Here is a 15,458-nt window from a genome sequence, read left to right as displayed (position 1 = left end):
ACCAATCGATACTTGAAGGACGAGTTTTCCGGCCAAATTTTAGATACGTGTTTTTCCAGAGTTCGGCAGTTAACTGGTTTAATATGCGTGGTCTCATCATCAGAAATTTGGTAAGAAAAATTGTAAATCGTCAGGTCTATTTATTAACAGCTGCTGTGCACATTATTAGTATTATTATCTCTTGTATTATATCCGGTGCGAGAAAAAAAAACTGGAAAAGTTTAGAAGCCTTTAACCGCCGGACCATAACTGATGCAAGTTTCAAATTTCACCATAATCAAACCAATATATTGAACTTAATGTATACAAAATGTAATAAATAATTATTGGGAAATAATCTGCCCATCCCCCATTTTGCTTTCTGACTGTGCATAGTCTTATTTCCAAGATCCATTTGATTTTCTAATGTCTTAGAAAATGATTCGATTCCATAAATTTGAATCGAGTCTTTTAGCTCTACTTTTCTGTAAAACGTTGAACAACTCTTAAACACTGTTTGACATCATTGTCCATATTTTGGTGTAGTCCATTTTATTCAAGTCCGGACTCATTTGAGACCATTTGATCTTTAGAAATAAATCAAATATGATTTCTGTGTCTATTGAAAACTATGGAACATTGTTCAAAGAAGAACGTATTACAGATGCAACGAGACGGGGTGAAATTCTACGCTAGTCACACAACACTGCTAAAAAACAAGATGTAAGTTTGGAAATTTCGAGATCGTCATTTTTGTACGACTTAGGTATAACCAACATAGTTTCTTTACAAATCATAGATTTTTAATCAAACTTAGCAAGTATTAACTGGTATTGTTCTGGTTGTTGAGTTTATATTGTGACTTTAAAGTCTTAACAAAAAGTTCGTTTTGTTGTTTTTGCAGTTGCGTTGAGTTTTACTTCATTTAATATGAATACAAGTCGGTCTTTCTGAAATCCACTTCTCTGGAGTTCGTCCCACATTGATTTGTCAGAGTCTAAAATCCAATTTGCCTGTTGCTCCAAGCAAATAGGGTCGATTGCATTGAAGTCTCCTAAAAACCCACAGGCCAGTGGAACAAGATGTTAGCACGAAATCAATTAGATGGGACTCATCCTCCCTACTCCGGACATGTCATCGATGTAATTAGATTAAAACCTCGAGACGGCCCTGCCCCAATTGCTGAATTAGAACAAATCAAATAGCTGGCTAGATATATAGATAGATAAATTGTTGGTGGCTACCTAGCTATCAACTTCTTGATTTTTTTCCAATGCAGAAAATGTGGTTTAGCCATATCCGACCTGTATATGTTAGCAGATCTGATTACCGAACACAATAATGGGCTTAATTTAACATTGTTGAAATGGACAACCTTTTTCGTTGGTTTCGGAGTATTTCCATTACAACAATGAGCCCATATCAAATTGGGCTATCAGACCTGCAAATAAGTACACGTCAACCCTACTCTGTAGTTCAAATAGTTGTGTTGATTTTAACGAAACTAATTTTTTTCTTCTTTGGGGTATAGGGTTCACCTTTAATGAATAGACGGATAGATAGTCAGTCGTTATATCATAAATCGATGTGTAACAGTATAAGAATGGTGAATACCGGACAAAAGGTGGGTGGTCTCAGTCGCAATTGCTGAGCTAAGCGAACTACATATGGGTATGTATTTAATTGAAATACTCATCAATTCTACCGCCAGATCAATCGTACCAACACACAAAACTAGTGAGAGCTAACCACTCAACCGGCGGTTTAAAAACAAAAGCAAAGAGCAGTGTACTTCATTCATGTTACCAATAGTAAACAAACGGCTGTGCTTGCCCGAGCAGGTATGAGGATGTGTCACGAATCCCATATTCTGATTGCAAAAAATCTACTTGTTAATTTTATTCAGCAATCGAGAAGTCAGTTCAAATATGAAAATTAATGAGGACTCAAAGCGATAGCAGCAAAGATGGTAAGTGGATGTATATAATAGTAATAGGAATTAATGGAATGTTTTGTTGAAAACGAGAGTTAAGATCCTCGTGACCTCTCCCATCCCTACCTTCCTCATTCATGTTGATTGCTTAAATCAATTGTCCCCAAAGATATTCGTCCTCCCTATCAGAGTGAATCCTATAAGTGGTGTCAGGGCTAGAAAAAAAGTCGGGTTGTTTCATATTCGGGCAAAAGTTTTAGTAGGGTCCCCGAGACCATTGTTTTATCGGATTATTGTAAAAGTTTAACTTTCTTTATAAGCCAAATAAGCAGAAAAAAATAACATTTTTGTCCGATTGGAACTTGGATCTGACCTTTCGGGGGTCACATAGCGGTCAACTGTAGACTGATAGACTACAATCATGTCCATGGTTGACTCTCAATTGAACCGAAATAAAACAAAAAACAAAAAAACAAAAAAAAACAAACAAAAAAACCAACAAACAAACAAAAGAGAAAGTGTGTTCTAATGAATCACATAATTTCAGTCAGTTGCAATGCCAGCAGGATAATTTTTGTCTCCACTATACTTTCTAATTACTTTTTTTTTTGGTTATTCTTTGACGTAAACCCTTCGATTTCGAGTCTCCGTTCACTCGCAACTCGCGAGCCAATTAGATTCAGTTTTTTAAAGTTTTTATTCATAAAACTGTGTACTTTCGATGATCTGCACGTATTTTATAGTTTTCTAAAACCAGTGTCAATAACAACAGGACACTTTTTGTCCCTGTCATTCGTAGCCGACGTATTTTCCTTCCGAATCGATGCTCTCTCAATCTAAAAATAGCTGCTATCTTGTCGACGCTATGATATATCCTAGTATTTCGTCTCAGACTAAGCTTGAAGTCCGGCCTCAACAATGACTAAAACTTGGCCAAACTTAGTCCGAAAGTGCCGTGAATTTTAGTCTGGGACTTGCTTAGTCAGCTCACATGAAATTCGATTTTTTCAAGTCCTTGACTAAAGTCACGATAGAGATAGAGACTAAGCGCTTGTCTGCGTTCATGAAAACAGGCCCAAGGTTCGAACCCTCCTGGTGAAATTCTAATGCCATATCCACTCGGCTACCTCGCCCCTCAAATTAGAGAAGACACCCTACCGCTGGGACACCGATACTAAATTAAAGTTTGAGAAGTTCGGTGATTCAGGCGAATGAATTCTGGCCGACTTGCTTGCCAGAGTAGGAATCATCGATGTAGACAATGAGCACCCCAGTGTTACTCTGTGATCAATTTTGACTTTTCTTTTTTTTAACCTGTTAACTACCATACTCTGGAAAAACGCATTTTTAAAAACGGCCAAAAAACTCGTCTGTCAAATATCGATCGATTTAAATGACCCTCATCGTGGCAAAAACTCTCAAACCTGGGACTTGGACAAGTCCCAGGTTTGAGAGTTTTTGCCAAGATGAGGGTATTTAAATCGATCGATATTTGTAGGATGAGTTTTCTGGCCAAATTTTTTTAAATGCGATTTTCAAGAGCACATAGTAAACTGGTTAAACCACCTAGAGCCGTAGATAGCTAAATCAATAGAACGTCTGATTGACATGAAGAGGACTCCAGTCTGACTTACGTGTTAACTAGAAAAAAGAAATAAAAACCTTTCCGCAAACCTTACCCCCCCCCCCCCCCCCCCCCCCCCCATCAATTTCTTACTCTGTCGCGCACAAACAAACCACATTAAAAATTTTTTGACCATAAAACGTTTAATGTTTGGCATTGTGACTCAGCGCCTCAGTCTAGTATTATGTCCGGTCAACATAAGTGCCAAAAAGTAAATTTTCTGTAAATTTTAGAAGGAATATGAAATATTGGTTTTCATGAAATTACATGCAAATGACTATGTTGATTTGGTTAGAATTCGTTTAAACACATATCACAATTTTATTCTAAAATTGGATAAATTGCATCAGTATTCGCTTTCTGATAATCAGCATACAAAAGTTGGAAGCGAAAACAGAGCAGAAAAGAAATTTGACAAATGATAAGGGGGCGTTTGTTGATTAGCCTGTCTGGCGAGTTTCCATGGAAACAAAATCAGCGTAGTGTTACATGGATATTCAAGGAAGAGTCGTTAACATTATGTAAATATTTTGTCTGTAAAAGGACAGCGTATAAGATCCCTCCGACCCCTGTTCGTTTCAAACCTCCTTTTCTGTTTTTCCTTCTCTCCCTATCTTTATTGCTCTCTCTCTCTCTCTCAATCTCTCTCTCTCTCAATCTCTCTTTCTTTCTCTCTCTCTCTCTATCTCTCTCTCACTCTCTCTCTCTATTTATCTATCTATCTATCTATCTATCTATCTATCTATCTATCTATCTATCTAACAATCTATCTATCTATCTATCTCCCTCTCTTTTTTTTCGATCAATCATCTATCTATCTATCTATCTATCTATCTATCTATCTATCTATTTATCTATCTATCTATCTATCTATCTATCTATCTTTCTATCTATCTATCTCTCTCTCTCTCTCTCTCTCTCTCTATATATATATATATATATATATATATTATATATCAATCTGATTAATTCTCTCTCTCTCTCTCTCTCTCTCTCTCTCTCTCTCTCTCTCTCTCTTACTTCTTTCTTGTTTGATTCATGTTTTAATTCCCTCCCCTCCTCTTTTTACGTGTCTTTCTCAATCTCTGTTCGCCGTATATGTACGAATGTCTGTCTGTCTGTATGTATGTATGTATGTATGTATGTATGTATGTATGTATGTATGTATGTCTGTCTGTCTGTCTGTCTGTCTGTCTGTCTGTCTGTATGTATGTATGTATGTATGTATGTATGTATGTATGTATGTATGTATGTATGTATGTATGTATGTATGTATAGCGACAAAGGTATAATCCAAGGATGTCCATGGTCTGTAATTGTCTTTGAACAAGGCGTAGATAAATGGCTAAGATGGATCGAACAAAACCATACCTCTCTGCAGATGCCACTACCCATCCAAGGTTACGTTGACGACGTCACGTGACTAGCAAAAAGTGAAGAAGTAATGAATCAATTGTGCAATAAAACAACTCAATTTATGAATGCAATGAGAATGAATATAAAACCCCCAAAATGCGCCATAACATCTGGCCAACGTTCAGGTAATAACTGGAACAAAAAATTCAAATTACCAACAATAACTATACAACAACATGAAACACCAACATTAGAAAAAGAAGAATTTTACACAACATCAACCTGACAAACAAAAGTGATGAACATCAACGAAAAACGATAATCGAAAAATTTAGAAACAATATGAACCTTTTAGATGTTTCCCCTCTGCCGTCTTCAGCCAAACTGTGTCTCTTGAGTTGAATGTGCTTTTCAATTCTAATGTTTTATTTTTGTAATCTCATGTTTACCGAAAAGGACCTTAATGGAATTGAAAATATAATTGGGAACAAAGTTAGAAATTGGTTACATTTGAATAATTCGAGTACAAGGTCATTTATGTTTTGTCCAAGATCAAAAGGTGGTCTTGGGTTACCAAACCCTAAAATAATTTATTACGCAAAACACTTATCCTTTGCCCTGTCCATCCTCAATTGTGACGATGACAGTGTGAAGATAACAGCCAGAAACAGCCTGAACCTTCATCTAACGAAAAGAAAAATTCTACGCGCCTCATTAGACGAAAAAGAGGAAAACACTTTTGCCGGTTTTTGTCATAACGGCAAACGCCTCCAAAATAACACAAAAGTTAATTGGCCAAAGTCATTTTGGGTGGATCTTTTTGAAAAGTGTATCCGCCAAAATGTTTCCTTAATAAAAGATGAAGATTATGTGATGTCTGTACAGGCTGATAGTGACGTCAGTTGTACTTTTAAGTCCCCAAAATGTTTTCAAAACTTCCTTAAAAGTGTGAGACTGAATGAGATACCTACCCATTTCCATGAACTGGCGTCTCAAGGAAGAATTGTTAGAGAAGCCACTGGGGTAAACCACTCTCTCTCCTCCAGTTTCATATTCAATCATAAATTCCCTGACGAAATTAGAACGTTTGCTATAAAATGCCGCTTGCAGCTTCTCGAGTGCGACAGTCTACTTCATACATATTACCCATTGTCATACTCCAAAGGCTGCAAGATCTGTAATCATCCGTCAGATACGGTATCTCACGTTGTAAACGGATGTACAAAATTCAAATTAATATATCAAAAACGACACAATAGAATTGTTGAAATGATTTTTGACAAAATACCTAAACACGACACTACCCAAATTTTCAAAGACACATTCATCAGACGGAAGTTTGATCCGAATTAATGCGTTGTGGTTTTGACTACTCGTGTGGTCGTGCACTCTGTCATGCTGCAATATCGAATCTCTACCACCTTGAACTCGCGCCAATCGATCTTTAAGGGCTCGTAGAGTTGATACATATTTTGTTCAGAGTTCATTGCTTGCCCTTGTTCAAGAAGTCATATGTGAACTATGCATTCCATGTCCCTGGAAATGGTAAACAGGATCTTTCTCGCAGAGACACTGACTTTGAATATCCTTGGGCTTGGAGAAGATTTATGCCTGTACTCCATTGGTTTCCAAGTCGTGGTGGTGGACCAAAATTCATCACCAGTCACAATTTTCTGAAGACAAATATCCCATTCCTTGTCATATCGTTCCAAATGTTGGGCACAAATGTCTCTTCTCTGCACTTTCATATCATGTCTAGCTGCATGTCAAGTGTTGCTAGGGACCCTTTGCAAAGCGCTTTAAGTACGTTTAGTGGATATCGCGCTATATAAAAACTCAAATTTGTTTTGTTTTTTTGTTGGTTTTCTTTTAGATAACACGTGTGCTATCTGAAATGGGATGGGAAAAAGTTAAAAACCGCGAAAAGAAAATAGCATGGCTAGGCCTAGATAGAAATGAATCGATAGATAAAGTGTGGACCTATTCTAAACCTAGCAGTAAATCCTTTGCGAAAGACCAAATAAATTCTTTGCGATAGACCAGCGTGCCATTTAGGAGGTAGCAGTTAATGGCAGTAATGACAAACTACTGAACTGAATTCTTTAACTAAATGGAATAAGGGTTCAAATAACTAAAGCTAATGTAGAGTCATGGTTGTGTATACAATTGATCCAGTGTGTAAGGGGGATAGGATGTCTAAACCGCTTTTAAAACAATGAACCTGCTCTGGATTTGTTTATTTAGACTACTAGTCACATGGTAAAATGATCGATGATAGAAATCGATAACAAACCGAGTACTCTCAATGGGTGGCGTGTAGAGACCCGTGAAAGGTTTATTGTCATGTTCCCATTGATTTCGCCCGGATTCTGGTGACGTCAAATCGCGTTCCACGTTAGTTTAAGGTTAATGATTGTTATGGGTTAATGACGCTACTGGTAATGAGTGGGCGTGGAGGTGGCGCTGCCGGTGGTGGGAGTGATGGTGGTTTAGGTAGTGATAATATTTTTGAAGCTGATATTGTGATTGGCGATAATAACACTAATAATAATAATAATAATGATGAAAAATATATAATAATATAATAATAATAATAATAATAATAATAATAATAATAATAATATAATAATAATAATAATAATAATAATAATAAAATGGTGGATTTATGCTTGTGATGTGCAAGTATTAGTGAATTGTCTGAAACGTATATCTGTACATCGCTTTGAGAATAAACTATAAGGCGCTTTATGAATAAACTTATTATTATCATCATCATCATCATCATCATCATCATCATCATCATCATCATCATCATCATCATCATCATCATTAACTTCTTGATAGACCTGTTGTTATTTCTCCGTCTTCTCTTGTGGATTTCCGGTCATCCGTTTTGGTTTTCTTTGGGGTTTTTTAAATGTCTTATTTAAATAGTTTATAGGCACAAACTATTTTACAGACTAATGTGATCGCGTCCTTGAAAAAATTCCCATTTTTACATCAATATCTTGGAGGGTTTCTAATACCTCTCTCTCTCTCTCTCTCTCTCTCTCTCTCTCTCTCTCTCTCTCTCTCTCTCTCTCTCCTTCACTTTCTCCCTGTACATACACACACACACACACACACACACACACACAAATACACACATATTGAGCAATCGGGACATCTTGCCGCAGAAAAAGCCTCAATTTGTGTTAGAGCTCGCGTTGTCCAAAATGCTATGCTATCCATCTAGCAAACCTCGTCCTCATCCCTTTTCCGCCCTCTTATCCAATTATACCTCTGCCTCTCGTTTTACTTTATCCAGAAAAAAAAAAGAAAAATAAATTAAATAGATATTTTTAAAAAAGATATATGTGTCCCATCGCCTCAATACGGTATTAAAATACGAGGAAGTAGTTGCAGACAGCAAATTTAAACTTGAAATTTTCAGAATATATATATATGAGAATTTGAAAAAAAAACAGCAATTGATTTCTTCTCCTTCTATAAACGGAATTTTCAATATTGGATTCCCCCGATTTAATACAAATTTGATGAATTGATTAAAATATTACTCACCCGTTCTGGAAGACTTTGTCGACGAATGATTTCATAAATTCCATACACTCCAGGGTCAAATCGTCAGGCTGAGAATCCACACTGTAGCTGGAACTCCATGACTTGTCTGATCCCATCGACCCTGACCTTGGCACCACTCCTCCGTACTCCACGTCAGAAGAATCGACACTCGTACTTCCCAGCATACCTCTGTTATTTCGGTTTCCTTCAGTGCCAGATGAATCGGAGCGAGTTACCTCGATGTCAGGTTCAAAACTGATAAGATTTTCAGGAGGGGTGTCCGATGGCGGAAGAACAGCGTCCACTTCTGGATCTACGTAGTCGTCGAAAAGCATTTCATCCACAGTGCTTGATCTTCTTGCCGTGGTCAACTTTGGCGTTTTCTTTTTTGCTTTTTCTCCGCTTCCACTAGAATCGGAATACCTTTCATTCTGGCAACTTTTGTTACTTTCTTCCGACGTCTGTCTTCTGTCACTCCATTCCCCTGAAGACGATGATTTATTCATTTCTCTTCGGAGGTTTTGCTTCCTGTCCGCCACACCGTCTGCAGCACGCATATCTCTATCACTGGAAGTTCCCATTGTTGGCGATGATGATTTATTGTTGCCTACTGCGTTGTTGATGTTATTGTTATTACTTGTATTATTTCCCGGAGATCTTCTTGGAGCAGGGACTGGCTGAGACTTTGATGGAATCGAAGACGTGTTGGTGTTGGTATTTTCAGTGTTGTAAGAACTATTAATTCTTTGTGATGAGAATGTACTTGGTGTATCAGAGTACGGGTCTTGTGTGTTTGTATTTCCAGCAGTAGAATGCGTGACACTTTGCTTAGTTGAATTATTGCTGATAATTCTTGTATTTTGCTGATTTGCGTACTTTTCTGATTCTTCAAATTCGGATTTGGACACATTTGGCGTGTGGGTAACACGTGTTGGTTTGTTGCTATCTTCTTCAGCAGATTTTTCCGTTTCGTTTGGTTCTCTTTGTTGTCCGTAGATTGGTTGGTCAAAACTGACATTCATTCCACCTATGTTGTATTTATTATTGGGTAATCCATCCTTATAAGAAGACGTGCCCCGTCCAGTTGGTGGTATTGGCACGTAATCGCTTTCACCTCTACTTTCTGTCCGGCTGTAAGCCGGCATGGAAGACATTCTTTTGATGACAGTGGTTGTTCGTTCTTGTGAGCTTCCCATGGATGGGAGTCGTTTGGGAGGAGGAGGCCGAGGGGGAGGGGTATTTGGCACAGCAGTATTTGATTGGGATGAATGAGTAGAAGGATGTTGTTGGGATGGTCTTTGGACGGGAGCAGATGCGGGGGGCGTGGTCGGAGGAGAGACGGACACATCGCTACCTGTGCTATTACTTATTGTGTCTGTTTTAGGAGCGAATGTGTTCTCGATTTTGTTTGATATGTCGCTAAACAATCCATTCTTTTTGGCAACCATAGAACTAAAGAATTTGGATGTCCCATCTGCGAGGGTTTCTGACAACGAACGTCTCTCCTCACGCGACCTTCGGCCTGGAAGATACTGGGATGAAAATGACCCTTGACCTTTGGAGAAGTCCATTGTTTGGGAGGGATCGATTGTATTACAGGAGAAATTGAAAGGACTGCCCGTTCTGGATTTAAAAAATCAATAATCCCGTGTTAACATTTTGTTTCCATCTGAAAAGAAATGAGAAAGGAGAAGATTTAAATTTATTTGAATACGTTTTTTTAACAAGCATTATCTATTGCAATCAACGACTGACAGGCTGTTACAAGTTTATATATATATATATATATATATATATATATATATATATATATATATATATATATATATATATATATATATGTGTGTGTGTGTGTGTGTGTGTGTGTGTGTGTCAGGTGGTCACCAAAAAAAAACCGCGCAGCTATTTATTTCTATTGCAAAAAGTTATAATGATATCTTTTTTCAAGGTTTTATTACTATTAGAACTATTTCACACCACATACACCGCACATGCACACACACATTTACACATTTGCACACACACAAACACACACACACACACACACAGACACACACGCCCACACAATACATGCGCGACAAACATACACCGGAAACAATATTAGCGCCAATTGAACACAACAGAATTCCTCCCGGACCCTTCTATACTGCCGTGCTCTGGAAAAAACTCATATTTAGAAATTTGGCCAGAAAACTCGTCTTTGGACGGGTTTTCTAGCCAAATTTCTAAATATGTATTATTCAAGAGTACGGCAGTATATATAGAATACCTCCCTAAAGAACTCATCAAAATACCAACGTATGGATGAAAAAACGCTTTAGGAGGAAATAACCAAATGAGGTGATTCTACGTGATTCTAGCCAATTCTCCTCAACCATACACACACACATACACACACACACACACACACACAAACACACACATATATATACATATATATATATAGATATCCTTTCTTTAAAAAATATAGCATTGTGGAGAACATTGTGCTTATTTGAGTCAATAAAAAAATTGATACGGTGCACAACTCTACTGAAAGATTTGAAAATTAGAAATGTATTTTTTACAGATAGATAAAAAATAACTTGATTTCCTTTTATAATCTAAAGTCAGTTTGAATGTTCGTTGAGTCACACAGATATCATAAAATACGTACCGACGACACTAAACAGTCCCAAAATCAACCAATTTCGTCACTGTAAAAAGTTGTCAGTTTGCGTCATCTCTTTATGACATCAAGTATTATTATTACTTCCGTTGTGTTGTTGATTTAGCGGTGATCAGTGTTGTTATATAGTAGTATGTTCTAAATGCGTGTATGTTTATGTGTGTGTGCGAATGTGTGTGTTTGTGTGTGTGTTGTGTGTTATGTATACATGTGTGTGTGTGTGTGTGTGTGTTGGCATTTTACTGCAAATCGTGGCATTCATGGTGATATTATTCACTTGATCACATGAAGGTATTTCAGTCGCCATTTTGATTCTTTTTTAACTATTAGGATTAGCTCGAGATCGAAGGATTTTTTTTCTATTAGGGTTAGTCATAAATCTTAGTAAAGGTGCTAGGATGTTTGTTTTTCCATAAGTTAAGTAAAGGGGAGACATTCCGAAAGCTCCTACATCCCCAGTATTCTTTAAATTTGTATTTTCACCGTTGATATTTTGTCAGGCATTTATTTATTCAATTTGTCATTATATAGAAGTATTTTTAAAACTCTAGAACAAACCTTGATAGATTTGTGAAAGTTTAAAATTTCCTAATTTGACCATTGTTTTGATTTTCGGCCGCCATTTTGATTTGTTAAGTATTGAAAGGTAGTGCAAAGCAGTCCGAGAGTTGTTTTTTTCTATTAGGGTTAGCTCGAGAGGTTAGTCATAAGTCTTATTAAAGGTGCTAGGGTGTTTGTTTTTCCATAAGTTATGTAAAGGGGAGACATTCCGAAAGTTCCTACATCCCCTGTATTCTTTAAATTTGTATTTTCACCGTTGATCTTTTGTCAGGCGTTTATTTATCCAATTTGTCATTTTTTTCTATTAGGGTTAGCTCGATATCGGAGTATATTTTGTTTTCTATTAGGGTTAATCATAAGTCTTAGTAAAGGTGCGAGGATGTTTGTTTTTCCATAAGTAAAGTAAAGGGGAGACATTCCGAAAGCTCCTACATCCCCAGTATAATGTATTCACTTAATGTACATGTTGCTGCTCGAAGCTCGAAGAAATAAATAATCATGTGAAATTGAATGTAAGCTTCAATTTAATTACAAAAACAGATCAAATGAACGTTTCGGGATTCCCCTTTATCAACAAAACAGGATGATAATGAAACACCAAAGATGAATCAGATAATGTGGTAGTGGCGTAGTTAAGATGAATAAACAAAACATTGGTTGGCAGGAAATTAGTATGCTCCTTTGTAAGGAAGCACGAATTAACACAGAATGCTAGATATTTCTAAAAAGGTGCGCAATTAATTAAGTGAAAAGAGGGGAGGCGGGGAGGAACTGTGTAATGCAGTTTAGAAAGTGAAATATAAAAACATGTAGAATGTTGTTGGAAGATAGACGTCTAAATACAATGGAATTGAAAATCCTTTCTTAAATATAGTCTAGCCTTGTGGAGAACATTGTGCCATTTGAAATTTGAAAATTAGAAATGTATTTTTTTACAGATAGATAAACAGATAATTTGATTTCCTTTTATAATTTAAAGTCAGTGGAGGTGCATAAAAACGGTGCCAAACGCCACCAAACATGATCACCAGAGTACTGTACTGTAAGGTAAGTTCTCGATCCCAGGATCGTCTTTCAACTCTGCTCACGTCTGCTACTTCAGGTTTATTTTCGCAGTTGATTTTATTACCACAACCTGTTTTCATATACGGACAACTATATGTTGCTGTGTCACGGGTCAGAGGCTATAGTGGCTTACACTTCATGTTGGGCCACACATAAAAATCAACAGAGGATGTACCAACTTACACAGACAACGTTGTTTACCAATCTACCCTCATTAAATAATGGTGGGTATAATATCGAATGGAAATAGTTCATACCCCGCGAAATTGCGGGCTTTTTACTAGTATATATAAAGTATTTCAAGTATAATTATGATCAACTCCTCCAATATTGTTTCGAGCATTCGCTCTCATCACGAAGAGCGAATGCTCGAAACAATGTTGTAGAAGTTGATCATAATTATACTTAAAATATTGTATAAATAGCTCCTTTTACCAAAAGGTTGAGCACTATTATTTCATGGTTTTTTTTATAATTTATATATATTATATCTATAATTTATATATATATCACAGAGATATAGACGGATGTAGAGGAGAGAGAGAGAGAGAGAGAGAGAGAGAGAGAGAGAGAGTTAGAGAGAGAGAGGGAGTGTGTGTGAGGAGAGACACCCTTTTATAATGACAATTGACGATAATTGACAAAGATGGAAGTTAATAAGAATGTTGCCTTGACGTGTGTAAGGGAAAGTGCTGTTCTCTCGTATTCTAACAAAAGACGAAATCTTCACTTTGACCTGAAAATTTATACTTTAAAATTCGATCGATTAAGATGACTTTCACTCGGCCTATCAAAATTATCAAAACGTCTGAAACATGAGACTTCTTTAAAGAGGTTTCGAGTTTGAGATTTTTTTATAATTTTAACAAGGTGGGGTTCATCCTAATCGATTTGAAGGAAAGGCTCCCTGGTTGAAATAGGGGAAATGTGTTATATCAGAGAATGACTGCTACTATTCGCAGTCTGGCAGGTTGATCAATGGTCCTTATAAGGCAATTTGGCCCGTGGGTCTGAGTTTATACCGGTTTATGTATCGTAAATCTGACAGCAACTATCGCTTGCTATCCTTCTGATGGGTCTTTAGAGCAGTCGTTTCCATCTAAACGTATGTTGGGCTGTAAAATGGCAACCTCTTCTTAAAGTCTCAGATTTGAGAATTTTTGACAATTTAATCGACCGATATTTGAAGTATTTTTAGTAATAAAGAATGTGTGGTGGATTTTTGTTTTCAGAATACGGCAGACCGGGCAGTGAGACGTACTACTTCTTGGTAGACTGAAAGCCATAAAATGCCTTATTCTACTCCGGATCACATTTTTGTATTCGTATAGATTCGTTTCAATAAAAATTATTAACTACACTATTGTGCTAATTGCTAAATTTATTTTAGCCGTATCTATAGAACTATTGAAAGGCAAGTTTATAGCTTCTTACCAAAAGGTTTGTAATATGAAACAAACGAAACATGGTATGCCATATTATGGAAACTGTAGCCATCTTTATCACGAATCGCGTTATCGTTTCCTTGTTATTTATTGGCATTTTCAAAATGTATTCGCTTACGTACCCGACCTTTAGATCTCAAAATGTCTCACCGTCTAAGTTGAATTTTGTAAAGACGTTATATAATCGTGTTCTGATTAAATAGTTAAAATTACGTATGGTCGTTTTACCCCTTAAAACATTGTAAGTGCATCAATGACTAGTTGGAAGAATGAAAAAAAAAGAAGAATGATGAACAAAACAGTGACAACATCAGTGGAGGCACAAGCAAGCTAGAGACAAAATAGGATCAAGAGACCGAGTCCTCAGAGAGATGAATTTGATTTGTGAGAAAGCCAACCTGAAGGTTAGGCCCGAAAGAAGCACGTCAGATGTTGTTTAGCCCCTTTAAGGACGTGTGACAAAGATGACACCAGAAAAGGTAGACATTTACCGTCACATAAATAATTATTTCAGCAACCATCGGCCCGATCAACCGTCAGGTTATTTTAAACATTACATAGGATGAGATCGATCCGTTTCCTGTTCAGAGAAAGTTTGATATCAACCAAGTTATATGATGCCTCAAAAAAGATCAACAACAACAACAACAACAACAACAATAAAAAATAGGGTCGCTTATCGGAGACAAAGAGGATGTTGAAAGAAGAAAAAATAACCTTTCAAAGGTCACCCTTAATAATTCAGTCAATGTTTGGATCAGACACAACAAATAAAAATAAAAACATTGTGAGGTCCATACTTTTTTACACGAGCATCAACAGGAGGCGAAGAGCAAAATCGTTTAAAAAGTCAGTAATAACTTATATCCAACACAAATGAGCAATAGAACACTGTACACACACACACACTCTCCCTCTCTCTCTCTCTCTCTCTCTCTCTCTCTCTCTCTCTCTCTCTCTCCTCCCTCTCTTTTTTTTCTCCTCATTTCACATTTTAGAGACCCTATGGCGTATATATACATATAATTTATTGATTTGTTGATCAATCAATTTATTTCGTTCTATCTCTATTCCAAAAATTTGAAGCTATATTATCTAATATAGTTGACATTCTTAGCTACAATTATTTTCGCAATTAAATGATCTAATTTTATCATTAAAGCATCATTTAAAACGATCAAAAACCCATAATATTGACTTTGATCCTTTACTGGCTGGATTCAGGTTAATGTTTACCCTGACCTTGCGTGATGTCCTTCCATTTTT

At 36.7% G+C, this 15,458-nt stretch overlaps 1 protein-coding gene across 1 annotated transcript in view; it reads right to left on the bottom strand.

Annotated features, from left to right (window-relative positions):
• LOC144977248 (uncharacterized) overlaps positions 1 to 15,458 on the bottom strand; it is a 127,960-nt gene that overhangs the window by 88,502 nt on the left and 24,000 nt on the right. The window contains exon 2 of the mRNA XM_078922272.1: positions 8,454 to 10,122. Coding sequence (XP_078778398.1) covers positions 8,454 to 10,024 — 1,571 coding nt within the window. The 5' untranslated portion in view covers positions 10,025 to 10,122. The remainder of the gene's footprint in view (positions 1 to 8,453; positions 10,123 to 15,458) is intronic.

Source organism: Berghia stephanieae, chromosome 7 (assembly GCF_034508935.2).
Source record: "Berghia stephanieae isolate SIO BIC M18660-M18661 chromosome 7, UCSD_Bste_1.3, whole genome shotgun sequence".
NCBI lineage: Eukaryota > Metazoa > Mollusca > Gastropoda > Nudibranchia > Aeolidiidae > Berghia > Berghia stephanieae.
The sequence above is the reverse complement of the archived record's forward strand: the minus strand, read 5'-3'. Positions and strand labels throughout refer to the sequence as shown.